The sequence below is a fragment of the Mesoplodon densirostris genome, chromosome 4 (assembly GCF_025265405.1).
Source record: "Mesoplodon densirostris isolate mMesDen1 chromosome 4, mMesDen1 primary haplotype, whole genome shotgun sequence".
In the NCBI taxonomy this organism is placed as follows: domain Eukaryota; kingdom Metazoa; phylum Chordata; class Mammalia; order Artiodactyla; family Ziphiidae; genus Mesoplodon; species Mesoplodon densirostris.
This window is the reverse complement of record NC_082664.1, coordinates 38,777,041-38,804,486: the sequence shown is the minus strand read 5'-3', so window position 1 is coordinate 38,804,486 and position 27,446 is coordinate 38,777,041. Positions and strand designations below refer to the sequence as shown.

The 27,446-nt window shown below is 41.7% G+C and overlaps 1 protein-coding gene and 1 non-coding gene across 4 annotated transcripts in view; both read left to right on the top strand.

Moving 5' to 3' along the window:
• Window positions 1-6,478: 6,478 nt before the first annotated feature.
• Window positions 6,479-27,446, top strand: part of MTHFD1 (methylenetetrahydrofolate dehydrogenase, cyclohydrolase and formyltetrahydrofolate synthetase 1) — a 58,556-nt gene continuing 37,588 nt past the window's right edge. Inside the window, exons 1-4 of one of the 3 annotated variants that reach the window (XM_060096024.1) lie at window positions 6,479-6,731; window positions 18,594-18,678; window positions 26,707-26,766; window positions 27,210-27,263. In XM_060096024.1, the coding sequence (XP_059952007.1) occupies window positions 6,691-6,731; window positions 18,594-18,678; window positions 26,707-26,766; window positions 27,210-27,263 (240 nt within the window). In that variant the 5' untranslated portion in view covers window positions 6,479-6,690. Of the gene's footprint in view, window positions 6,732-12,425; window positions 12,559-18,593; window positions 18,679-26,706; window positions 26,767-27,209; window positions 27,264-27,446 lie in introns of those variants that run through there. The other 2 variants (XM_060096025.1, XM_060096026.1) reach the window with 2 other exon arrangements.
• Window positions 16,227-16,333, top strand: LOC132489914 (U6 spliceosomal RNA). Its single transcript, XR_009532281.1, has one exon. It is a non-coding gene; the product is annotated as a U6 spliceosomal RNA (small nuclear RNA).

Sequence of the window (27,446 nt, the reverse complement as noted above, 5' to 3'; positions counted from 1 at the left end):
TGTTATCTTTTATATTAAAGAATCCAAATTTTTGAATAGTTTGATGTTGGATTTGGACATAATGAACCAGAAATATATTCAGAACTTAGCTAAATTTAGGTAACCCCCACACTCAGATACAGCTTGTTGATAAAAATTGTCAACAAAGGACTTATGTCTAGAATATATAAAGGACTCTAAACTCTCAGAAAACAATCTGATTAAAAAATGGGCAAAAGACTTGAACAGAAACTTTACCGGAAAGGATATGTGGATGGCAAATAAGCACATAAAAATTGGTTCAGGGACTTCCCTGGTGGTCCAGTGGGTAAGACTCCCAATGCAGGGGGGCCTGGTTTCGATCCCTGGTCGGGGAACTAGATCTCACATGCATGCCGTAACTAAGAAGTCCTCATGATGCAACTAAAAAAAAAGATCCCACATGTCACAGCTAAGACCCAGCCCAGCCTAAATAAATAAATAAATAAATAGTTTAAAAAAATAGGTTCAACATCACCAGTCATTAAGGATATGCAAATTGAAGCCACAATTTGATACCACTACACATATATAAAAATATCTAAAATACAAAATAATGACAACACCAAATGCTGGTGAGGATGCAGAGAAACCAGATCACTCATACGTTGCTGGGAGGAAGATAAAATGGTCCAGCTACTCTGGAAAATAGCTTGGAAGTTGCTTTTAAAACTAAATATGCAAATACCATATGACCCAGCTATTGTATTTTGGGGCAATTATCCCAGAGAAATGAAAAATTATGTTCACACAAAAACCTGTACATGCATGTTCATAGCAATTTTATTTGTGATAGCTAAAAAACCAAGTCAACAAGTGAATGGTTAAACAAACTGTGGTATATACATACCACAATCTCAGCAATAAAAAGGACCAAACTATTGATACAAGAGCTTGAAGAAATCTCCAGGAAATTATGCTGAATGAAAAAGCCAATCTCAAACGGTAACATATGCATGATTCTTTTGTATAACATTTTAAAAACAGCTTTATTAGGATATATTTCATGGATTCATCCATTTAAAGTATACAGTTGAGTGGTTTTTAGTATATTCATAGACTTGTACAGCCATATTGAACAATTTTTTACTTTTTAAATTGAGATATAATCCACATAAAATAAAATTCACCCTTTAAAGTGTACAATTCAGTTTTTAGTATATTTGCAGTTGTGCAACCATCACCATGATCTAATTCCAGAACATTTTCATTATCCCCTAAAGAAACCCCATACCTGTTAGTAGTCACTCCCCATTCCCCCCTCCTCCTAGCTCCTGGCAACCACTAATCTGTTTTCTGTTTCTATGGATTTGCCTGTTCTGTACATTTTATATAAATGGAATTGTACAATATGTTGCCTCTTGTGACTGGCTTCTTTTCATTTAGCATAATGTTTTCAAGGTTCATCCATGTTGGAGCATGAATCAGGATTTCATTCCTTTTTATGGCTAAATAACATTCTACTATATGAATATACCACATATTGCATATCTACTCAGCAGCTGATGGATATTTGGGTTGTGTCCACTTTTTGGCTTTATGAAAAATGCTACAGTGAACATTCATTTACAAGTTTTTATGTGAATATATTTCTACTTCTCTTGTCTATCTATGCAGGAGTGGGATTGTTGGGTCATATGATAACTCTATGTTTAGCTTTTTGAGTATATGACTTTTTTTTTCAGTATATAATATTTTTGAAATGACAACATTTTAGAAATGGGGAAGAGATTAGTGGTTGCCAGGAGTTGGGGATGGGAAGGAAGTGGGTGTGGATATCAAATGGCAATGGGAAGGATCTTTGTGCTGTTAAAAGTAATTGTTCGGGGCTTCCCTGGTGGCGCAGTGGTTGGGAGTCCGCCTGCCGATGCAGGGGACACGGGTTTGTGCCCCGGTCCGGGAAGATCCCGCAAGCCGCGGAGCGGCTGGGCCCGTAAGCCATGGCCGCTGAGCCTGCATGTCCGGAGCCTGTGCTCCGCAGTGGGAGAGGCCACAGCAGTGAGAGGCCCCCATACCGCAAAAAATAAATAAATAAATAAATAAATTGTTTAGTATTTTGTTTGACTGTTTAGAACTTGACACACACAAACACACAAATGAGTACAAGTAAAACTGAAGGAACCTGAATAATACTGGTGGATTGTATTGTATCAATGTCAATATTTAGGCTGTTACATTATACCATAGTTTTGCAAAATTTGGAAGAAACTTTGCAAAATTTACAGTGGATCTCTCTGTATTATTTCTTAAAACTGCAAATGAATCTACAATTACCTCAATAAAAATTTCAATTAAAATTAATAATAACTGGTTCTCATATATTTTTCTTTAGCTGCAAAATTTATATTGCCTCCATTCGCCCCTCCAGAGCTGGCTGCATCTACCAGCTTTCTACTACTTGCCTTTTTACTACACTAAGGGAAGAAAACATCTTATCTGCAAAAAACACTGTCATATTGCTCTCACAAATACAAGTTTCCATGAAAATCAAATTAAAAATACTGGCAAAACACATTAAATTTATCTTCAATTTAAGACACTAGGCCTTATTATACATATTATCAGTAATTTTTTTTACAAGTTGTTTAACTTTTTTTTTTTTAATTTTTTCTTGGCCGTGCCTCATGGCTTGTGGGATCTTAGTTCCCCAACCAGGGATCACATCCGGGCCCCCTTCAGTGGAAGTGCCAAGTCCTAACCACTGGACCACCAGGGAATTCCCTGTTTAACTTTTACTACTACAGCAGCCCACCTAGCACTATGCAAGAGTTTTAGCTCAATATCATATTGCCTAAACTAGACAACACAATCACCAACTGAATACTTTAATATTTATCCCTTCTATACCTGGCTTTTCCTAAATATAGCTCTCTTGCACCTGTTTCTCCATTATTAGACAGAAACACATGATAATTATTTTTGTATGTCCCACAAAGAGATAAAGTTAATTATAACAAAAGATTTAAATGTATGCAGTGAAGAGAAAAGCTGTCTCATCAAGACAATTGTGTTCCTGTAGGATTAAATAATAGGTTATTGGAAAAGGGAAAGATGGCTCATGCTGAAGGTACTCTACTGAAATCACTAGACTTTTTTTTTTTTAAATAAGTTTGACACAGTTAAACTGTCACTAATTTTTATTAAATTCAGAAAATGCCAATATGAGCTATGGAATACTTTTTAATGTATATAGTATCTAAAATCAAGTCAAAATGAGACCTGGTAGAGCCTTTTAGATATCTGTTTTGACAAATAGATGAAAAATATGTATAGGTACCAAATGCTTTATGTACATGTAGAAAATTGCTTTTAAAAAGTACTTGGGGGCTTCCCTGGTGGCGCAGTGGTTGAGAGTCCGCCTGCCGATGCAGGGGACACGGGTTCGTGCCCCGGTCCGGGAAGAGCCCACATGTCGCGGAGCGGTTAGGCCCATGAGCCATGGCCACTGAGCCTGTGCGTCCGGAGCCTGTGCTCCGCAACGGGAGAGGCCACAACAGTGAGAGGCCCGCGTACCGAAAAAAAAAAAAAATCTACACAGGTAATTCTAGTGTGACTTTAGGGTTGAGAACGACTGTCCCCCTATCTTCATTTACATATGAAAAAAACGAGGCAGGGATAAAATCAGTACTAATAGGAATGAGAGTAATAGTTTAATAACTAAACCAGGAAAATAAGAAATATCTGTTTTTTCCCCTCTAAAACTAGATTTTAAAAATTACATCCCCAAGCAGCAGAAACATAACTATGAACAAGACAGGAAATTTCTTATAAAGCTGAAATTCTGGTGGAAAAAGAAAAAGATAGTAAACAAGTATATAAATAAATAAAATCATTTTACATAGTGTTCAGTGCTGTGAATAAAATAGGCTAATGTGATAGTAACGAGGAGGTAAGTGAGGGGGCAGTTTTTGATCATGTAATCAAAGAAGGCCTGCTTTGAATATATTAACATAAATCATATTATACATTTTACTGGATAACCTGCCTTGATCATTTAACAATTTGTGAAAGTTGTCTTACAGTGCATCTATAGTATATATCCATTGTTCTTTTAACTACTTCATCCATCCTGACGGAGATTTTATTGTTTTTTACTATGTAAATTGATGCTGTGAGGAACATTTTATACATGTTTGTATATATGTGTAATTATTACTCTAGGATGAATTCCTAGAAGTGGAATTACAAGATCAAAGAAAGCACACATTAAAGTTTTGATAGATATTATCAAATAACCCTCAAAAATTTTGTAAAAATGGAACTTCTGCAGAAAGGATACACATTTTTTCAAGCAACTGCCATTAACAGGATTTGAATAAAAATATTTTATCTTTCTATTCTCTGTGAAATGATCGGTTCTCAGTCTTTATCTTATTTGACCAATCTGCAATATACTCGGCAGAATTAGTTACCTCTTACTCCTGTGAAACTCTTCTTCACTTGTCATCTAAGGCTGCATGCTCTCGGAGTTTTTTCTCATAACACGCTGGACTCTTCAATCTTCCTTCCTGGCTCCTCCTCATCTCTTTGAATTCTAAACATTTAAGTGTCATAGGCATCAGTCCTAGGTCCTCTCTCTACCTACACTCTTTCTCTTCCTGGGCGCTCATCCAATCTCATGGATTTAACTATCGTATCTCTCGTTTATATGAATATCACTAAGACATCTGGATGTCTAAGAGGCATCTAAAAACATCTAAAAACTTATTTCATCTCTGTAATGGCAACTCCATCTACCAGTTGCTCAAAGCAATCCCTTGCTTTTTTTTTTTCTTACACCCTACCTTCCTCTCTTTATTGAGGTTTCTGCTCAAGTCAGATTCCCCAGAGAAGCCTCTCTTAGCACACTTCTAAAACAGCACTCTCCTGCCTCCCACGACCATTCCCTATCCTCTTAGCTTGCCTATTTTTAAAAAATGCTAGGTCTCAATATCTAAAGTGAGTACATATTTCTTTAATTGATCATTAGCTGATGTGGGGGGGCAACTTTATTGGTTCACCGTAGTATCTCTAGCACCTAGAGCAGTGTCTTGTGTTGTTGACACAGTAGCTACTCAATAACTATCTGCTCAGTGAATGAATGAATGAATTGTACAGGTCACATAGAGATATTAAAGTTGAAAACCAGGCCGTTAAGGTGCAAAGGCAACATATTTGAAACATCCAGTTTTGGTCCTAATTCTAGGCACAGCTATGTATCTTTGACTAAGTTATCCTTCAAAGTCTATTTCTCCATCTGTAAATAGGGGTTTATGTCATCTTCCTCAGCAAACAAGAAGCTGTAGTCAATATCTATTTAGTATTACAATCACAAAAGTTTCACTACCTGTAATTTTCCAGGAACATGTTTCAATTTTCGTCTTAATTTCAGTTGTCCAGGTATAACATAATGTGACGGTATGTATTCAGAAGTCCTTAATATTTTAAAGTTATTACACAGTTGGCCCTCAGTATTTTTGGGTCCCACATCCTCAGATTCAACCAATCCTGGGTCAAAAATTATTTAAAGAAAAAAAGTTCCAGAAAATTCCAAAAACCAAAACTTGAATTTGCAGCATACCAGCACCTATTTATATAGCATTTACCTTGCATCAGTCATCTAGAGATTACTGATCTAGAGTAATCTCAGGAGTATGCACGGGAGTATGTGCTTAGGTTATATGTAAAAACTACGCCATTGTTTATAACGGACTTCAGCATTTGAGGATTTTAGTATCTGTGTGTCGGTCCTGGAACCAATCAGAAACTTGCAGGCCCAATCCTTGCAAACACCCCGGCTGCCTTCCAAGAGGGAGGAGTGTCTGCCCCTGTCAGTCACTAGGCATCCAGTTTATGTAAGGCCCGCGTCCTTGCTCCAACCCCAGATCTGCGTGGGGGAATCTAGCAAAACCTAGACTCGCAGAGCTGACGACCCTCCCCGTACTGGCCAACTTGGGGTTATACACACCCTGAGGGAGCCACGCGGCGCTCCAGCTCCACCGGCCTGAAACAGCGGGCTGGGTTTCAACCATGGCGGAGCATCAGCTTCACCTGAGGAGATTTTAAAAACAGTCAGAGACGCCACCCAGACTGTCCGATTCAGTTTCGGGGTGGGGGCCCCGACACCAGTGTGACGGAGCCGGGGAGCGAGAACGCCGGACGCCGCCCCACACTCCGCAGGTCTAGCCCCTGCCGGCCAGCCCGGGGCACACCTAAGCTCCCCACGCGGAAGCCGGGCCACAACACTCCAGCAGAAGCCCCGCCCCCTCAGCCCACGCAGGCCTCCGGCGCCCGCCAAACTGGTCTCCCGCGAGACCGCCCCTTGGCTCCGCCCACTGCCCCGCCACCGAAAGGCTGGAATAGGGGGGTGATTGCTTCTTCAACTGCTTCCCTGCCCACACGATGGCGCATTCTGGAAAGGGTCCTTCCACCAGCCAATCATTTCCTCCATCCAGTCTTCCACAGAGTTCCCTCATCTTCCCGTGGCATTTCAGACCCTCTACTCCTGAGCTTTTCGCGGTCTAAGGGGCCTACGTACATCTGGACCGCGCACGCGCGCATCCATGTCCAGGGGGGCGCACGCGCAGTAGCAGGGTCGGCAAGCGCGTGTGCTGGGCAGTCCCGCGCTGCAGTGGAGAGAGTCGAGCCTTGGTTTTGTCGGTGTCCATTGTGGGCAGCGGACTTATAGAGGTCATGGCGCCGGCGGAAATCCTGAACGGGAAGGTCATCTCTGCGTAAGGACATGTCATGGTTGTTAGGGCTTGTTGGGCTGCTGGCGAGGGCTGTGAGCAGCGTGTGCAGGTCCCTAAGGACCCCCTTTTTTTTTTTGCGGGAGGGAGACTTGTAGCCTAAGAGCCTGGCCAGCTGGGTGGGGAGGGAGGACATTGTCCTGAGCCCTTCACACCTGAAGACCGGTTCCCTACAACCAAAGAAAGGGTGGCTGTGCCCGCTGGCTCCTATGCTTCTGGGACAAGTCCTCTTACGCACCCCGACGACTATGCTCCCAGAAGTGCAGCTGCCAGACGAGAGAGTAGTTTGGGTTGCCTTCAGCATCCCAGTCAGAACTCAGAAATCCAGTTAATTCCCTTGCCCTGTAATTTGGAGGTGAGGAGACTGAGGTTAGTGAGGTAACAAGGTTACAAGGCTGATTAGTGGCAGAGTCTGCTTCCAGACCGTAGCTTTACCCACTGCACCAGAGTCATCATTTGCTAAGTAGAACCCACTAAACGTTTTCTTTTTCCGTCAATTTCATGCCCCTCTAACAACTATCTCCTGTGTCCTGATCCTAGATTTACTTTCTAGTTTGGCTCTTGAGTCCTGACAGTATTTTCTATTCCTTTTGACCTCTGCCATTTCTACCCTATGGGTAATCCAAATGCTTCGCTAGTGTATATGATTGCCAGACTTAATTCCCAGGGAGTAACACCTGGCTGTTTTTTGTCTGGGAGGTGACTGGTGGGGAAAGACGAAAGTAGAAGGGGAAAGGATATATTTTGTGTGATCCACCTGGAGGTTGCTCTTGGGACCTTGGACCTCACCAGTTATTTAGTAACAACTGTACCTGGCAACAATAATTGCCCCATGAAACCCTAATTTTGTGAGCAGAGGTTTTTGAGTGAATTATAGAGTCATTGGCAGTGAAACCCACCTTGAGTTTCCTGGAAGATAGAGATGGTGGGTAAAGAAGGTGAGATGTAAATTAGATGGTGGTGAATCTTTCACATTGGTGAGGAGGAGCCCCAAACGTTTACATTAGAAATTAATACGTACATCTGAGTGCTTTTCTGCATGTGGTTTGCTAAACTGCATTGTTTGTGCTTGACCTTCGTTTTTTGTTTGCTTGTATTTCAAACCCAGTCCCTTAATCAGTGGCTTTTCTTGATAAAAATCCTCTTTTTAGAAAGACTGGTTGTGAAGAGATAATTTAGGTTTACTTCTTGGCGGGCTACTGAGAATAGGTGCTTACTGGATATGTTTTGGTTGAGTGGAGAGCAAGTTAAATATACTTGTAAGCTCCATAAGGGCAAATACATGCATTGTCTTATTTGTGTCTATATCCAAAACACCTAGAAACTTTCTTTCACTCCTTACTAGTTTTGTGGCATTAAGCAAATTAGCTAACCTCTGTGCCAAAATTTTCTCAAATGTAAAATAAAGATACTATCTAGGCCATTGAATTGTGAGGAGAATTAAATGAGTTCCTAACTGAAGAGCATTTAGAATTGTTTCTGGTACATAATAAGTGTTCAGTACAAGTTAGCTGTTAACGATTAGAAATTAGTTAATGTATACAGAGATGATTGATTCATTATCTCTTTGACAGTGATAGTTGCCTTGAGATTCATTCCTTTTTTTTTTTTAATATTTATTTATTTATTTGGCTGTGCCAGGATCTTCATTGCCGCCTGCGGGGTCTTCATTGCGGCATGCAGGATCTTTAGTTGCAGCATGTAGGACCTAGTTCCCTGACAAGGGATCAAACCCAGGTCCCCTGCATTGGGAGCATGGAGTCTTAGCCACTGGACCACCAGGGAAGTCTGGCCTTGAGATCTATTTCAATGGTTCTCAACATTAGCTACAGATTAAAATCACCTTGGGAGCTTTTTGTTTTTGCTATTTCTTTTTATTTACATATGAATACATACAGAAAAGTGCACCTGTCATCAGTGTACAGCTCAATGAGTTTTTCATTACTGAACTTGAGTAGCACCCAGTAAGAAATGACATTGTTGGCATTCCAGAAGCCCCTCTCTCACTCCCATCCCATCACCATCCCCAACAAAGGTAATCACTATCCTGACTTCCAACACTGCAGATTAGTATTGCCTGGTTTTGAACTTTATATAAATGACATACAGTATAAAGTCTTCTGTGTCTGGCTTCTTTCAGTCAATGTTGTGTTTCTTAAATTATTTCATGTTGCAGGTAGTTGTAGTTCATTTACTCTCATAGCTGTTTTGTATTCTATGTGAATATGCCACTATTTGCTTATCCATGGACATTTTGGTTTCTAGTTTTGGGTGATTATGAATAGTGCTATGAGCATTCTTTCATATGTCTTTTCATGGAACATATAATATATACCTTTCTGTTGGTTACATCCCTAAGAGTAGAATTGTGGAGTAATAGGACATATATATGAGCAGTTTTATATAAGTAGAAATTGCCAATCTTTTCCAAGGTAGTTTTACTAAATTATATTCATAGGAAGCTTCAATGCTTGGTACCCACACAGATTGATTTAATTGGAATTGCTAGCAATAAGCCACTGGACTCAGTATTTTAAAAATCTTTTAAAAGCTCATGCTTTGATTCTAATGCATCTTGAAGGTTGAGAACCACTTACCTAAAGCCTTAACTATTTTTTTTTTAATATTTTTTTTTTATTTATTTAGTTGCGCTGGGCTCCTCAGCTGTGGCATGCGAACTTAGTTGTGGCATGCATGCGGCATCTAGTTCCCTGACCAGGGATTGAACCCAGGCCTCCTGCATTGGGGCCATGGAATCTCAACCACTGTGCCACCAGGGAAGTCCCTAAAGCCTTAATGCTTAAGTCCAAGTTTCATCAATGAGGAGGAATAGGGCAGTGATTTGGTGGCAGATACTGAAAGCATTCTCTGGAAATGACTGTTCCAGGTACTGTTCCTTTCCCTTGTTGGCTCAGAAGTAACATAGCTAACCTTTTACAGTGCCCCGTGGTTGAGCAATCAATTGAACTAATTGATACCAGTTCCTACTAACACAATTCATAAACAAGCACTAAGACTAAGGATGTTGTGCTTACAGAAGATTTTTCTTTAATGTGCTTATAAAATGGCTCTTTCAGATGCTGCCACAGCTTGGCACCTTGACCTTCACGGAGAGCTTGACTCCAGGAGCAGGTAGAGCTCACAATTCCTCAGGGAAGAGGAGCTCTGGAACGGGGGACAGCCTGCTTGGTTCATGAAGTAGTGCAGTCTCTCATCTCCCCATGCTGAGGCCGCAGCAGGCAGCTGACCCTTGGCCATGGCCCTGGGGGAATCCTGAACAAGAAGGTGGTTCTGGGCCTCCCTGGTGGCGCAGTGGTTGAGAGTCCGCCTGCCGATGCAGGGGATACGGGTTCGTGCCCCGGTCTGGGAGGATCCCATATGCCGCGGAGCGGCTGGGCCCGTGAGCCATGGCCGCTGAGCCTGCGCGTCCGGAGCCTGTGCTCCGCAACGGGAGAGGCCACAACAGTGAGAGGCCCGCGTACCGCAAAAAAAAAAAAAAAAAAAAAAAAAAAGAAGGTGGTTCTTAGAGCTTGAGCAGGTTGGGCTGCAGGTAGAAGGTCTGGGCAGGGTGTCCCTACCTTCCTCTTTTACTAGGCCAGGGACACTCTTGAGAGGAAAGGTAAGTGAACTTCTTGCATTGCAGCCAGGGATCCTGGAGTCAAAGGGAAGGGTCCCTCATTCCCCAGATTTGCAGGTCAGCTTCCTTGTTTGCCACCACTGTTGGGCCTCTCTGGGGACCAATTTGTAAGCCTTCAAGCTCCCTGGGCAGTTTCTTCTCTGATGTAGTATTTGAATTGTAAAATTTCTTCCTTGAGGGAGGAAGGATGGGGCAAGTCAAGAATTCCACAGTCAGAATTTCTCCAAAATCTAGTTCACTGCCTATCCTATCCTGCAAGCTGAGGAAATAGTTGAGGCAAGAAAAGTGATGTCATCTGGCCAAAGGTTACTCGGCTGGTTAATGGCAGAGGCTCAATTAGAACCAAGGTCTTCACCCAGTACATGGTGCTTCTTACTTTGTCAGGCACTTACTACTTTTGCTAAAAGGAATTTCATAAACTAATTTTTTTTTCTTTATAGCAGTCTTCCTCTTGTTGCCATGCTTCCCATTCTGCTGAGAAGGCCATCCCTGACTTTTCTCTACTTTTATTTATTCTCCCTTTATATCTTTCTGGTAGCCAGGACTGGACAAAATTCATCATTCCAGATTCCTTCTCTGCCTGTGGGAAACCTGGATCTAGTTGCCAGTTGTGTCCCTTTGGAAGGAACACTTCCATTTCTTCCTTAGGGGAGTTCCAAGATTGTAGCCTGGATTTGAAAATTGGTGGAGATCTGAGGGTTAGGGACAAATACCTGTTTTGGGATATTTATTCACTTAATAAATATCTGTGTGCCTCCTATATGCCAGGCACTCTTCAAAGCCACAAGACTATAACAGTCAACAAAACAGCCCACATCCCTACCCTCGTGGAGTCTCTGTCCTGATACGTAGAGACAGATGGTAAAATTGGTAAAACAGAATGTAAGGTAGTGAGAAATGCCAAAGAGAAAACCAGAGCAGGGAAGAGGGACAGATTTCTGAGGCATGGGGGTTATAATTTTGAATATGGGAATTAAGCTCATACTCATTGTGAAAGGAACTTCTGGGCAAAGATTTGAAGGAGGCGGGGCCATGAGCCTGCCAATGTAAGAGGGTTCCTGACCAAAAACACAGCCTGTGCCATCGACCTTTGACCTCACCAGTTATTAAATGACTGCTTTGGGGTCAGCAGTGATGGCCTCCGAGAAGCTGAAGATGAGTAGAGGGGCTGAGAGAAAGAGCACTGATGGTGGTGAGAGCCTACCCTGGCTTAAGGGAGGAGCTCCTAAAGAGATTATACAAAGTGGGGGTGGAAAATAGTGTCAGAAGAACCGCCCTGATTTGGCTTTTAGACCAGAAACCACAATTCTTACATACGTGTGCTTTTCAGAGTGGGGCCTACTAAGTGCTGTATGATTTGTTTGACCTTTCCTTCTGTTTGTTTGCTATAGTTGAGCCTGCTCCCTCCATCGGTGGCATTTTTCTTAAGTCTTTTAGAAAGACTGAAGAGACAGATGGTTTGCCACTTGTCAGGCCACTGAGAGAAGGTGCTCTGAGGTGTGGGTTGAGCAGAGCGGGTTGGTGTGTTTGTAACACAGCTCCCTGTGGGTGGTATCCCCAGAGCTAGTCACAGTGCTGCTCCCTCCTCCAGAATCACTGGGTGACTTAGTTTACCTACTTGTGCCTTAGCTTCCTCATCTGTATGTTGGCCACCTAATTCATAAGGTTGTTAAAATTAAATGAGTCATGGCTTGGAAAGCATTTAGAGCAGTCTCTGGCACATAGTTAAGTTTTAATAAATGGGTACTTAGAGAGCACCTGTTGAATAAGCAAGTGATGTTTGTGTTTATCCAAGCTTTGTCTGCAGCAGCTGGCTTATTATCTTGAGCCTTAAAATTAGAATGTATCCTATTGTTCAAAGATAAAAATGGAACCATGACTATATGTTTAGCTACAGGGCTAGAAGAACTATTTTCTGTAGAAAGAGTTTGCTCGCCACAGTGAAGTTGATAAGCTTTGCATTTTGTCCCGTAGATAAAGTACCTGAAGACCTTTTTGTGCTTAAAAAGATTTGCCTGTAATGAGCTCCAAAGTGTAGGCCTTTCTGAAGGCCCGTGGAACCTCGACTGTCAAAGCTGTCTTCACTCTGGGAGCCTGTGCAGGAGAGCAAGTGAGAGTTGCTGAGAGTGGGACCTTCTGCTGGGTCTTAACGAGGCCACCCAGCCAGGCTCTTGGGTGTGTTGCTATTGTAAATAGTGCTGCTATGAACATAAGGGTGCATGTATCTTTTTGAATTATAGTTTTGTCCAGATATATGCCCAGGAGTGGGATTGTTGGATCATTTGCCAACTCTATTTTTAGTTTTTTTGAGGAAGCTCCATGCTGTTTTCCATAGTGGCTGCACCAATGTACATTCCCACCAACAATGTAGGAGGATTCCCTTTTCTCCACAACCTCTCCAGCACTTATTGTTTGTAGATTTTTTGATGATGGCCATTTTAACTAGTGTGAGGTGATTCCTCATTGTAGTTTTGATTTGCATTTCTCTAATTAGTCATGTTGAGCATCTTTTCATGTGCCTGTTGGTCATCTGCATGTCTTCTTTGGAGAAATGTCTATTTAGGTCTTCTGAGCAGTTTTTTGATTGGGTTGCTTGTTTTTTTGTTATCGAGTTATGTGAGTTGTTTGTATATTTTGGAAATTAAGCCCTTGCTGGTTGCATCATTTGCAAATATGTTCTTCAACAAGGAGGTAATTAATCTTTTAATTTGACTTAACTAACTAGGAATTTGAAATATATGCCTTTCTTGGAACACTAGATGGCCTCAATTGTTTTTACAAGGAACTACATGTTAAGTTTTTCAGAAAATTTGAAGAATTTTTTAGCAGTGTAACAGTTGTAATGAAACATAAAACAGCAAATGAACAAAATGACAGTAAAGCAAATGAAATCAGACATTTGTGTTGTACTGCATTGTAAAATCTTATAACAACAGTCTCCTTGTGGGGATGGGGGAGGGTGAGAAATGTATGTCCTTGTTTAGAATAGCCCTGCATGTTGAAGATGAATGTTCTTGATTTTTCTCTGATTGGTTACTAAAGGCCTATTCTGTGGACCTTTTTTTAAAAAATTAATTAATTAATTGGCTGCATTGGGTCTTCGTTGCTGTACGTGGGCTTTCTCTAGTTGCAGCGTGCGGGGGCTACTCTTCGTTGCGGTGTGCTGGCCTCTCATTGCAGTGGCTTCTGTTGTTGTGGAGCACACGCTCTAGGCGTGCGCGCCTCAGCAGTTGTGGCACGCAGGCTCTAAAGCACAGGCTCAGTAGTTGTGGCACACGGGCTTAGTTGCTCCGCGGCATGTGGGATCTTCCCAGATCAGGGCTCGAACCCGTGTCCCCCACAATGGCAGGTGGATTCTTAACCACTGTGCCACGAAGGAAGTCCCCTCTGTGGACCTTTTGAAGATTATTTGCAAATTCCTCTAAGCCTGTGCTACATTTCAGTGTTTGTTGACTGGGCAGCTTTTTTCCCATCATGTAGATTTCTTAGCCATGTAGCTAAATACCCTTTACCGCCTCCTTTTCCTACCTGTGCCTTCTGTTGAAATGTCCTTGTTACATTATATTTCAGCAATGCTTTTTTTTCTCAGTCATAAAATGTCCAAAATTTGAAAATAGGCCATTATGTAAAACAGAATGAGTTGGAATTCATAATGGACTTTTTCAGGAATAACTGTAAAAGACTTGAGGCACGAGATCTGGGTGACTTAAAGATATTAGGCTCTGACTAGGACTCTTCAAGGGTGATGTGATTCTGTAGGGATGTACACCTTTGACTTTTGTTGACTAGGCTCTTTGACAGCTATATGTGGGAGAAGTCAACTTGGAGAAAACTGATAGTCACGCAAGTAACTCTTATCCATAGAGATTCAAACAAATTTTGACAGGTTGAGCTATAAATGATTTCCACTGTGATTTTTGCACCTTAGAAAAGATAACCCCAAAGATTGCATTTTATTGGCCAGTAGCAGGTCTTCTCATCCTTGGGCACTGTTAACATTTGGGCTGGATAATTCTTTGTTGTTCTTTGTCCCGAGCATTGTAGGATAAGTAATTGTATCCCTAGCCTCTACCCACTAGATACCAGTAGTAACTTAGTTAAAACTGCATCTGTGTCTGTTCATGTTTAATTAGCTATGACTATTTTACTAGTATCTGTCCATCAGGACCAGAGAGACTTCAATGGTTTACTGCTACTTGGTCCTGCTACCTTCATTGGCACTCTAGTACTGATTTCTCCTACATCAAGATTGAGATATGTCTTCCCTTAGATTTTAGAGAATGTTGATGGAAGATGGTGTGACTGGCATGTGTAGTTCTATTCAGGGATCAGGGGTGTTTCCCCACATGCCCACTTCTGCCTCACTCTGCCCCCAGAATCTTTACCAGGATGGTATAACTCATGGGGCTGAGGATAGAAATGGGAGGCACCTGCAATTCAAGGAAGTTTCTGTTTATTTAGGAGGTTTCAGTGATTTGAAAGTTGTTCTATTATAGCATTTATACTTTCTGGAAATGAGCTATAAAAATTAAAGGGGTTCCCACCATTTAATTCATCACAGCTGTATGACCCTAAAATAAACATAGACGAGGTGGGGAGTATTACTTTTTCTCTCCATGTTCTTCTTCTGTAGTTTCTTCAACTTCAGACACACCTGACACTTGGCTTTTGTTATTCCACTTTTCGTTTTAAGGTGCTTCGGTTAGTGGCCAACCAAGAAAACCAGACAGGAAAAAAATTTTAAGGGACTTAACAGAGACGTAATTACAATTGTCTTGATTTTTTTTCTTTTTTCCTCACCAGGGCAGAAAGTTTTCCACTGGTTGCTTTAGTGTTCTGGGCTGTCTAGTTCTTGCTGATTGTGGTTTATGTGCACTTAAAAATGTCTCATTGCTATTCTGGTCATGTCTCAGAGGCCCAAGTGTTAGCTTTTATTTTTTATTTTTTATTTTTTTGTGGTACGCGGGCCTCTCACTGCTGTGGTCTCTCCCGTTGCGGAGCACAGGCTCCAGACGCGCAGGCTCAGCGGCCATGGCTCACAGGCCCAGCCGCTCCGCGGCATGTGGGATCTTCCCGGACCGGGGCACGAACCCGTGTCCCCCGCATCGGCAGGTGGACTCTCAACCACTGCGCCACCAGGGAAGCCCCAAGTGTTAGCTTTTAAACAAATCTTTGTAGTTGGAAGAATATCCCCGCTAATGCAACTTTTAAAACAGCCCTGCTTCTTAGAAAAAGTTTAAGGGAGTCAGTACAACTGATCTCAAGCTATAATCTTTTTTAGGGAAAAAAAAATGCGTACTTAGACCCATTTAAATTATAGCATAGAAAATACAGAACATTTTATTCTTTGCTCTTAACCTACTGGGCTGAAACAACATTTTCCACCTATACCACCTTGTAGTACTGGGTTCCTGTAGCTTGCTACCTGCTGGGTATAAGTATTATTTTCATTTGTCCCTAGATTCCTTCCTTGGGTCTCAAATGCTTACTTATTCTACAATCCTTGTAAGATTTGGTAAATAAATTCACTGTATCAGTATGAAATCTGCTCTGTTCTTAAAGTATTTGTAGTTGTCCGTCTTCCCAGCTCCATTTCACAACCCCCAAAACCTGAGAGTCATCTGTAGCCCTGGCATTTCCTCTGTGTTTCATGTTTAGTATATCTAGAATACATCTGCTTCTTGCCAGCTTACCACTGATACCTTAATCCAAGCCACCATCACCTCTGGCCTGGATTTTGCAATTGCACTGACTTCTTGCTGCTGTCCCTGATTCTCACCGTTCCCTCTCGGGTCTGTTCCCAATTCAGCAGCCAGAATATTCCTTTAAAAATGTTAAGTCCGGTGCTCACTTTGGCAGCACATATACTAAAATTGGAACAATACAGAGAAGATTAGCATGGCACCTGTGCAAGGATGACATGCAAATTCATGAAATGTTCCATATTTTTGGTGCTGATGAACCTAGTTGCAGGGCAGGAATAAAGAGGTAGACATAGAGAATGGACTTGAGGACATGGGGTGGGAGGGTGAAGCTGGGGTGAAGTGAGAGTAGCATCGACATACATACAGTACCAAATGTGAAATACGTGGGTGGTGGGAAGCAGCAGCATAGCATGGGGAGATCGGCTCGGTGCTTTGCGATGACCTAGAGGGGTGGGATAGGGAGGGTGGGAGGGAGGCTCAAGAGGGAGGGGATATGGGGACATGTGTATGCATATGGCTGATTCGCTTTGTTGCGCAACAGAAACTAACACAGTATTGTGAAGCAATTATACTCTAATAAAGATCTATTTTTTAAAAAATGTAAGTCCAGTCATGTCAGCCCTGTTGAAAACCCTCTAATGGCTTCCCATCACATTCTGAATAAATGACTGTATACCTCATTTGATTACGGCTTCCCCTTGGGCCTCAATTACCCACTCAGGGCCTTTGCACTTGCTGTTCTTTCCGTAAATTGGCCCTGGGAAAGCCACCGGACCTGACTGCTTAGAGCCTGTGTCCACATCTGTGAGCAGGAATAAGAAAGCTTTTTTGCCCTCGCATACTTCAGAGGGTTATTGAGAGTCTCAGATGTGTTCACTTCTTCTCACTGTTCTGTCTCCTTCCTGTCTCACATTGTGCCAGGAATGGCGGGCTCTTTACCCCCACCCCAAACCGTGGGTTTTGTTTGGGTCGAGAGGGTTAAGGAGAAGCAGTGGAAACCTTTGCTTAGCACTTTGTGTTCATTCAGTGGTTGGGGGAAGGAAGGGGAGAGGAGAGAGTGGAGTCTGGAAACTTGGCCCCTGGGAGAGACCTTCTGCAGCTCCCCGGGCAGCACTTCTGATCATCATGCAGGAGAAGCAGCTGTGGCTGGAACTGCTGGGGAGTTTCAGTGGCAGCCTAGGGAAAACTTGGCAGCTATAGTATCTCCTGTTATCTTGTGTCAGTGCAGAATTGTGGCCTCTGTTCAGGTCAAATCCCAGTAAAAGGAAATCCAACCGTCCATTAATACTTCTTTTGAAACGATTTATAGAATACTGATTTGAAAAAACAAGGCTATTAGCTTAGAAGATTTTGAAGCCTTCGGTATGACTTCTTGTATCGTTCAACATTCTTACCATTTACTAGGCTAATACACATAATCTATTTTTGTGACTCCTGTGCCTTTTTATGCCAGATATTTGTCAAGTGTGGAGAACTGGGGAAGGGAGTAACCAAATTAGGATGAGGGAAGAGATGCTTGCTAATGTCCGGGTATATTTGTTTGTCAAGTGTGGTTAAGATGAAAAAAGATAAATGACAAAACTGGTTCTTCAGGAGAGACAGATCCTGTTCAAGTTAATAACTGTATCGTAACTGGACAAGGTTGGACTACTTTGCATGTTTACTTATAGATGTAATGTAATTTATTTGATGTCTTATTGTATTGTTGACAGTTGTGTGTTAGTAAATTGATGTATCTTTGTTTCACAAGAGGTTATACTTTCAACCTTGAGTAAGGAAATTCTTTTGTGAATTAGGATATAATTTGTAAATTCATATTGAATTCAGAGTGGGATTCATTGATTTATCATTCAGCCTATGTGGATACCCTGTGATCATCTTACTAGGTAGGGTAGGTTGAGCAGAAGGTGTGAGCTTGAGTTTTTTCCTGCAAACTTTTTTCCTATAGCACCTGAAGAGTGGAAAGGCTGAAAAAGATGAGGATTAGCAGCCTTCCAGAAGTGTTGGTCCAAGTTTTTATTTGTTCACTGTATGATTTTGAATGCCATCAACTAGTATTTTTTTAAATTATTTTTAATTTTATATTGGAGTTAGTTGATTTACAATGTTTCAGTTTCAGGTGTACAGCAGAGTGATTCAGTTATACATATACGTGTATCTATTCTTCATTCTTTTCCCATTTAGGTTATTACAGAATATTGAGTAGAGTTCCCTATATTATACATTAGGTCCTTGTTGATTGTCTATTTTATATATTCAACTAGTATGTTTTAAACTGGCCCATGCCCCATGGCCCAGTCAGTGTCAATAAGAGTTAGAAAAGATCCATGTCTACTTGAGGCCTGGAAAATTGATGGGTGGTACAAGGTACTACATATTATATCAGATAATGTCTGTTAATTAAGGTGTTTTTAATTTAAAAGAGAAATACATCCAGTAATACACATGGCTTATTTGTGGCTTGAAACATTAAATGTTAACTCCAATTTTTTCCTGTTTCTCTAGGCAAATAAGGGAGAGACTGAAGAACCAAGTCATTCAGATGAAGGAGCAAGCACCTGATTTCACACCAGGCCTGGCAATTTTACAGGTATTGTGATAGTGTATTTCTACTAATATCTTTCTTCCTTTCTCAATCTCTGGATAGCATTTAAGACAAGAGGCACATCAAAGCTCTTCCTCTTTTTTTTTTGGCTTCTGTGAAACCTCAGACCTTTTCAGTTTCTCTTTGCAGTCTCCTCCTCTTCAGCTCAACTTCTATGTGTTGGCCTGTCCTGGCCCTCTGCTGTTCTCTGTGGGTACCTTTCCCTAATCCAGTATCTCTTGACCTTTGGTCTTAGGACCCTTTACACCCGTAAACTTTCGTTTATATGGATTTATCCATTGATATATACTATTTAGAAATTAAAACTACGAGTTTTAAAGACATTTGTATATTTAAAAATGCCAAGAGTAAGCTCACTGTGTGTTAGCATAAGTAACATTTTTATGACAAAGTAACTTTTAGAAACAAAATTGAGTGAGAAGAGGGGCATTGTTTTACATATTTGCAAAACCCTGTACTGTCTGGCTTAATCGAAGACAGCTGGATTCCCATCTACTTCTATATTCAATCTCTTGCTATGCTGGTTTGATTGAAATATATGGAGAACATCTGACCTTATACAGACGTATGGTTGTAAAAGGAAGAGTTCTTTTAATAGTCTTCCCAGATAGTTGTGGATATTTTTCTTTAATACTATAAGGACTCAGTAAGTAAAGTTTTTAAAAGGTAGCTGCAGTGTGGACTCTGAAACTGTCATCAGTGAACTTTCATACTTTGTTAAATCAAAATCTTGTTTTATGTTGCAGTTTGAATGGCTATTTACCTGTGTCTGGTTTTGTTATGTCCTTCATTCCCCATTTGGAAAATAATGGTTCACTGAATTATGCAGGTCTTCCAAATGTTAACACCTTTCATTATGCAATATTTTAAAAATCATAATCATTAATATCACCAACAAACTTATCAGAAAAGTCTTTGTTGAGAAGTTGTCAAGCTCACAGGAGTACGTAAATACCAATTTTTGCTTGAAAGCTCAAATCTTGTCATTGGTAATTAATACTATTACTTATTTTCCTTGAAGTAACAGGCTCACTTTATCCAATTTTGAGAAAATATTTGCCAAATATTCAAGCCCAAATAATCATTATTTGTCAGTTGTTCTTTTAAGTAAAGATGGTGTTCCATTTAAAAATCTGCTAGTTCTGCTTGCAAGGCAAGAAAGCTCAAGTGCTTTTCCTGGTGACAACCACTTCTGTATGTGGCAGAAGTGCTTTGTGATTGCTTCCCCATTCTTTATGCAGAATATTAAAAAGACATGTACTCAAGGATCAACGTTTAATAATAATTTTTACTGCTTCATCAAGAGCACTTCTAAGTGAAATTGGTGTCTTTTTTTTTTTTTACTGAGACTGTGTGACTAGTACAGGTTGGTGCCATTGTCTTGATTTAGTGCTAAGTCATCAGCAGTCTTACACAGCCTAACTTGTGCAGCCTCAAAACAGATATCAATACAGTGAAAAAGGCAAATGACATCATAGTATTATGGCACTTGCAAATCTTCTGAAAGGGTGTTGGGGTTCCCGCAAGAGTGTGTGAACTGCACTTTGGGAACCATTGCCTTATGCAGTTTTATCTGACCCCACATATCAGCTGTAGGTCAGGAACTTGTAAACTTGGATCTCTTCTGGTTCTAGGCTCTTGGCTTCTAGGACATCACTCCTTCTCTAATCTTTTTTGCTTGTTGTTCCTGATACCTTCCTGATACCTAGACCACTCGAATACCTCAACGCTCAGCCCTCAGATTTCTCTTCTACCTTATTTTTTCCCTAAGTGAGCTTCCCCAGTCCCATAGCTACGTGGGAGAATACTTTCTATCTGAGGTTTCTTTCAAGAGCTCCAGATTCATCCAGTAAGAGGCCTTCGATAAATAGGCAGGAGGTATTTAATAAATATGTGTCATGTGGCCAGATGTACAAATGAATGCTTGAAGGGTTGATTGGGATGACAGGAAACTGATAGCTTGCATTTGAAATTCCCTTCAGAAACACCTGCTTCCTCACTTCACATTTCTCTCTGTATGTATGTCTCCATGTATATCATTTAATCCCTTGCTAAGTTTCTGTTCCATGTTCATCAAGAATTTCAGAGTGAATAGTACTTAAATATTTTCCCCCATTGCTATTCATTATCTGAGAGGCCTTAGTTGAGAAGAAAAGCACAGAAGGCCTGTCCTTCTGCCTGGTATGTCCTGTGCTGTGGTGGATTTTCCATTTTTGCAAATTACTAAGAATCGAAGGTATATGTTGTGGGTGTCCACTTGGTACTTTTGTGGGACCAGTTATTTCTTGGCTTATTCTTGTGAATTGTTTGTTGTAGGAAGAGTAAATGTCGTAGGCAAGATATCTGTTTCTGTAAACCTTTTTGTGGCAATATCGAGGGTTTTTTTTTTTTCCTGCTTTTTTAAAATTAACTTCCAAACTCCTATTTTAAATTGATTGATTGCAAAGTGTTTTTGTTACATAAACACTGTTCTGCAGCTTGTCTCTTATGTCCTTGCAATAAAACAGTGGTAGAATATTTTAATCTTGTACTTTAGCACCAGAATCAACATCTTTCTATGATGCAAGGCTCACAGATTATGTTGTAATCACATCTGTGCCACCTCAGACCTCTTGTTTTTTTTCCATCCTGGTGACAGGCGCCACCATTTTCCCACACGCTAGAAACCTGAGCTGTCTCTTTTGGGCATCTCCCTGCTCTCTGCATTCCCTTAGGGACTAAGGTACTATTGGTAATGCCTCTCATAAGTTCTTGGGATATCTTCCCTCCTTTTGATTTCTACTGCTCCCACCCTCTGGGCCACTAGTCAACTGCTTACAGCCTTCTGATCTGGATACTTCCAGTCCTTTTAACTGCACATGTAGTCCTTGTCAAAATGCAAATCTGATCACAATCCATCCAGCTACACCCACTCTCCCCATCCTTTACAGAAGGAACAACAGTACTGCTTATGTAGAGTGACTCCTGTAGTTCAAATGATTTGTATATATTACTAGTTGTTCTGATTTTTATACTACCCCTACAAGATGGGAGCTGTATGAAACCGAGCAGGACCCTATGGGGCCCTCCCTGGTACAAATCCTTCCTGTGTCCCCCATATCTTGTTTGTTGGAAATAGGCTTCATTCAGCCTCCTTGACCTTCCCTGAGTTCCATAGGACAGATTCAAACAGTTGCTAATCAGGGAAGGGAGGGGATGCAGACACATGGGAGGAACAGTCTAGAAACAATGGTGTAGCACAGCCTTGGGGCAAGGTCCTAGTTCCTCCTCAGGGAATATACATAACAATATCTTTGAGTTCTGCAGAACTGAGACCCCCAGGTGGAGGATGGCAACTTCAGGCTGAGCACAAGATTCCTGGAATACCGCCCTGTTACCTCACCATCAACCAATCAGAAGAAAGTCACATACCCTGTAGCCCTCAACCCAAATTTTGCCTATAAAAGCATTTCCCTCAAAACCATCAGGGACTTTGGGGTTTTAGAGTACGAGCCACCCATTCTCCTTGCTTGGCCCTGCAATAAACCTTTCTTTGCTCCAAACTCCAAACGTTTCAGTTTGTTTGGCCTCACTGTGCCTGGAGCACCCTAACTTGTGTTCAGTAACAGTAACTGGTGGTCAAAGATCTTGGGTAGCTTGCCCAGAGCCACAGACATGAAGCTACTGAGTCTGGATATGAACCCAGCTCTATCTGTCTCCAAAATCAATTTGCTTTTCCCATTCATTTTTCTAATTCATTAGCATGTATTAAGGATATTCAGGATCTGGTCCAGGCATATATACCTACAAGTTGGAATTTCTTTTAAAACAGCGGACTGATAACTTACAAATAGTTAAACATTTAACGGAAATTAAGACTTGGCTTTTCATCACAAGAGATACAAATGATGGACTTCCCTGGTGGCGCAGTGGTTAAGAATCCACCTGCCAATGCAGGGGACATGGGTTTGAGCCCTGGTCTGGGAAGATCCCACATGCCGCGGAGCAACTAAGCCCGTGTGCCACAACTACTGAGCCTGTGCTCTGGAGCCCACGAGCCACAACTATTGAAGTCCACACACCTAGAGCCCATGCTCTGCAACAAGAGAAGCCACCACAATGAGAAGCCCACACACCACAACGAAGAGTCGCCCCCGCACGCTGCAACTAGAGGAAGCCCGCGCACAGCAACGAAGACCCAACGCAGTCAAAAAATAAATAAAAATTAAAAAAAAAGAGATACAAATGAGGCTGTATTTCCATAAAATAGTTATTAATAATATAATAACACTTGCTTCCTACCAGGTATTATTTAAAGTGCTTTTTATAAATTTATTTATTTTATTTTTGGCTGTGTTGGGTCTTCGTTGCTGCGCATGGGCTTTTCTCTAGTTGCAGCAAGCAGGTGCTACTCTTCCTTGTGGTGTACAATTGCGGTGGCTTCTCTTGTTGCAGAGCACAGGCTCTAGGCATGCAGGCTCAGTAGTTGTGGCTTGCAGTCTGAAGAGCGCAGGCTCAGTAGTTGTGGCACACGGCCTTAGTTGCTCCACAGCATGTGGGATCTTCCTGGACCAGGGCTTGAACCCGTGTCCCCTGCATTGGCGGGCGGATTCTTAACCACTGCACCACCAGGGAAGCCCTAAAGTGCTTTATATATAGTAACTTATTCAGTCCTCACAAAAGACATGGACAAAACAAAAACAAATAAACTCAATTGGCCTGAATGTTTACAAAAGGCTCCTGGAGCAGAAGAAAAATTAATCAGTAGACCAATACCCAAGATATTTTATAGTGTAAAACAGGGATTGGTAAACTGTGGCCCATGTCCAAAACTGCTCAGGTTGTAAATGGTTAAAAAAGAAGGTATGACAGAGTAAAAGAAGGTTGCAGAGTATGTGGCCTGAAAAACCTAAAATATGTGCTGCCTGGCCCTTTACAGAAACAGTTTGTAGATTCCTGTGTAAAAAAAAAAAAAAAATCCCTAACTTGTTCCAAGATAGTGTTGTAGGAAAAATGGGGCACAAGAGGATGGTCATATCCCAGGTCTTGGGTGAGTCCCTCAGGCCGCCAGGTGAGGGTCCTTGGCTTTTCATAGGAAAGAATTCAAGAGTGAGCCATAGTGAAGTGAAAGCAAGTTTATTTAGAGAAGTACACGTTCCATAGACAGCGTATGCCATCTTAAAAGGAGAGAGTGGTTCGGTGGTGTGGGGGTGGCTAGTTTTTATGGGCTGGGTAATTTCATAGGCTAACAAGTGGGAGGATTAGTCCAGGTATTTTGGAGGAGGGGCAGGGACTTCCAGGAATTGGGCCACCGTGCTGCTTTTGGGCCTTTTATGGTCAGCCTCGGAACTGTCATGGCACCCATGGGTGTGTCATTTAGCATATGCTAATGTATTACAGTGAGTGTATAATGAGGCTCAAGGTCCACTGGAAGTAGACTCTTGCGCCATCTTGGACCTAATGTATTCTAACCGATCTTTATGGTATCCTGTCCTTAATGGTTGTGTCATTCTTGGAATGGTTGTGCCCTGCCCACTTCCTTTTCTGTCTCAATAGGACGTTTTTTGGATGATGTAATTCACCTCCTTCAAGGAAGAAATTGTTATTTCTGATAAAATGCTTAAGTGATTTTTTTTTTAAATAAACTATAATGGGATTAAGATTTGTTCTGGGAAACCAGTAGGCCATCCACCCACTTGCCTGTCAGTCAAGAATCTACTGTTCTTCAACTAAACATTCTTTTTGCATCCAGTCTATCAATGATTATATAACCATTTTTCCCTATGAAATGCCTATATGAGAATATTGGAACTGGAACTTAAGAGGTCTTTTTCTTTGCATTAGGATTACAGTAAGATTTTGACATATGCTCATAACTGTTAAGCTTTCTGTTAAAAAACTGGTGGTAGTTTTGGAGTTTCAGAAAAATTCCTTCAGAAACATTCAGACAGAAAAGTTACCTATAAAGGAACAACAACAAAAGACTTCAGACTTCTGTCACACTAGATGCCAAAGACAGCAGCTCTGAAGGAAAATGTCATGACTCCAAACTCAGCCAAATGTGCCTTCAAGTGCAGAGACAGCAGAGAAATATTTTCAGGTGCACACAGACTCAGGAAAATGCCCACACACCTTTCCTGGAAAAGTGACTTACAGTTGCATTTAACTACATGACAGGTGAAGATAAAGTATAGAACAGAGAAGTTGTAATTTATAAAAAAAAACAAAAGCAAACCGGCAGTGACTGATAAAACCATTTAATCTCCGAGTTAAGTCGAAATAACTAATTGTAGTTATAAATATTGTCAACTTAAAAAACGTACCATGTGAGAGCTGTGAGTTGAGTTTATTCAATGTCTTACTGAGTGCTATAGCCTAGGAGACAGTGACAGTCTCTAATTGCTCAGAGAAACTTCCAAAGAGGTAGGGGAGGAGCCAGTATATAGATATGTGTGTGTGTGTGAATTCGGGCTGGGGGATACAGGCAGTCAAGATCTCAGTGAAAGGCTACTGCTGGTCACAGGATCAGCTATCTCAGTTAATACTTTTTTTTAAAATAAATGTATTCATTTGTTTAAGTTTTGGCTGCATCGGGTCTTCGCTGCTGCACGCGGGCTTTCTCTAGTTGTGGTGAGCGGGGGCAACTCTTCGTTGCGGTGCACGGGCTTCTCATTGCAGTGGCTTCTCTTGTTGCAGAGCACGGGCTCTAGGTGTGTGGGCTTCAGTAGTTGTGGCACACGGGCTTAGTAGTTGTGGCTCACTGGCTCTAGAGCGCAGGCTCAGTAGTTGTGGCTCGCGGGCTTAGCTGCTCTGCCACATGTGGGATCTTCCCAGACCAGGGCCCAAACCCATGTCCCCTGCATTGGCAGGTGGATTCTTAACCACTGCACCACCAGGGAAGTCCCCTCAGTTAATACTTTTAGGGCTTTTCTATGTGTGGGAAGATGCAAGAATCTGGGGTCATTGAAATTCTTCCTAAGACAAGCATTTGAACTATCTAAGGGGCCCATATATTCCAAAACATGGAATGCTTCACCTTGAATTCCTTTCAGGGTGTACTTGCAGGTCAGAAACTGCAGGGGCTAATGACTTGATCCTTATAGAACTGAAATGGCAGGCAAAATTCTTTGTTTACAATATTAATAAAAATGAAAAAACAGTACTCTATTTCCTACTTTGATCTAAAAATCCCAGAGTGTATTAAATCTGGTAACTGAATCAATGAAGGTTGGATGATAGGGGCAAAGATCATATATATAAAATGACGAAAACAAAACATGAGAGTCTCTAAAATTCTAGGGAAGCCCCACAGGAAGCACCTAATGCACTTAGGTGCAAATAACCCATAGAAAAATCAAATTCCCCTCACCACATTCATCTGGCTCTTGAAATTCAAATTAGCACTGGCAAAACTGAGACTTCTCTATAAAGGACACCTGCAGCTAAGAGTAAGGCTGTGTTCTGTGAGCCTGAGGGGAGCTTCCAGTAACAGCATCGGCGTGACCAGACCTGGAGATACTCTGTTCCTAGGGCCAGCTTCTTTCTCCACGGTTGTCCTGTTTAAAGCAACCATGCATCAGTTACCTTTGGTGTCAAGGACGTACCGTTTTTCCCTCTGCAGTTCTGGAAGAAACCAAACTTATTGTGGCATATCACCCTGAGAGGACATGTCAACTTTGAAAAGGACAAATGTCAACCACCGAAACATGGAAAAATATTTGTAAAGGAAAATTTTAGATAAATGATTACAATGAAAAACTAAATATGTCCGTGATTAAAGAAACAGGGAACACAGTGAGACCTAGCATGGTGGGGCAGGGGACTTGGCTTCTGCGTGCTTCCTCCTCTGTCTTGAGGGCAGCAGACTGCCCTTTGCCTGGCGTGGGCGTCTGCTCCGTGTGAGCTAGGATTAGGTCCACCCTAACAGGAGTCTTGTGATTAAATATTCCTTTTATCAAAACTAAAATTTTAGAAGCTTTTCCATACACTTTGCCTTTCCCTAATCGTCTGATTTGCATGTCTTTATTATTCTAGGTCGGCAACAGAGATGATTCTAATCTTTATATAAACGTGAAGCTGAAGGCTGCTGAAGAGGTGAAGCCCAGAACAGTGGCGCCAACGCCCCCCCTCCACTCTTACCCCTCCCCCTCCCCAGTTCCTGTCTGCCACCCCTTCCCCTTTGTGCTCCCCCGACAAAAACTTTTTATCGCCCACGGCAGACTTCAGTTTCTGTATTTCGCAAGTTAGACATGGCTGACAGAGCTTCAGCCTCTGGTTTGCCCTGGAATGTTTTCTAATAAGTGATCCGCTTGCTTCTAAAGAGCAGGAATAGTGGACATAAAACTGCTTAAGTGCCGTGGTGACAGTTAACAAGTAAACAATGGATGGGTCAAAGTGAGAGACTCATTCTTCAGGATATATGAGGGTGAAATGATGCCTGCCACCTCCTGGTTTGTCTTAGTCACATCTGTAGAAGAAATGGGCCCATGTCTCAAGTCCTTTTGCCATGTACCTGTTTTAAATGTTCATTCTTGCAGATCGGGATCAAAGCCACGCACATTAAGTTACCACGAACGGCCACAGAATCTGAGGTGAGCTGTTAAGAATCAACTGTTAAGAGGGCAGCTGAAGTGCTTTCCTCTCTGGTTTTAGTTTAGTGGAACTTTAAGGGACTGATGCATTCAGCATACAAGAGACCTCCAGGTAATTCTTTCTTCATAGACTCAGGCTTCAGGAAATCTTTGAAAATACCCACAGAGTACATGGGGCAGTGC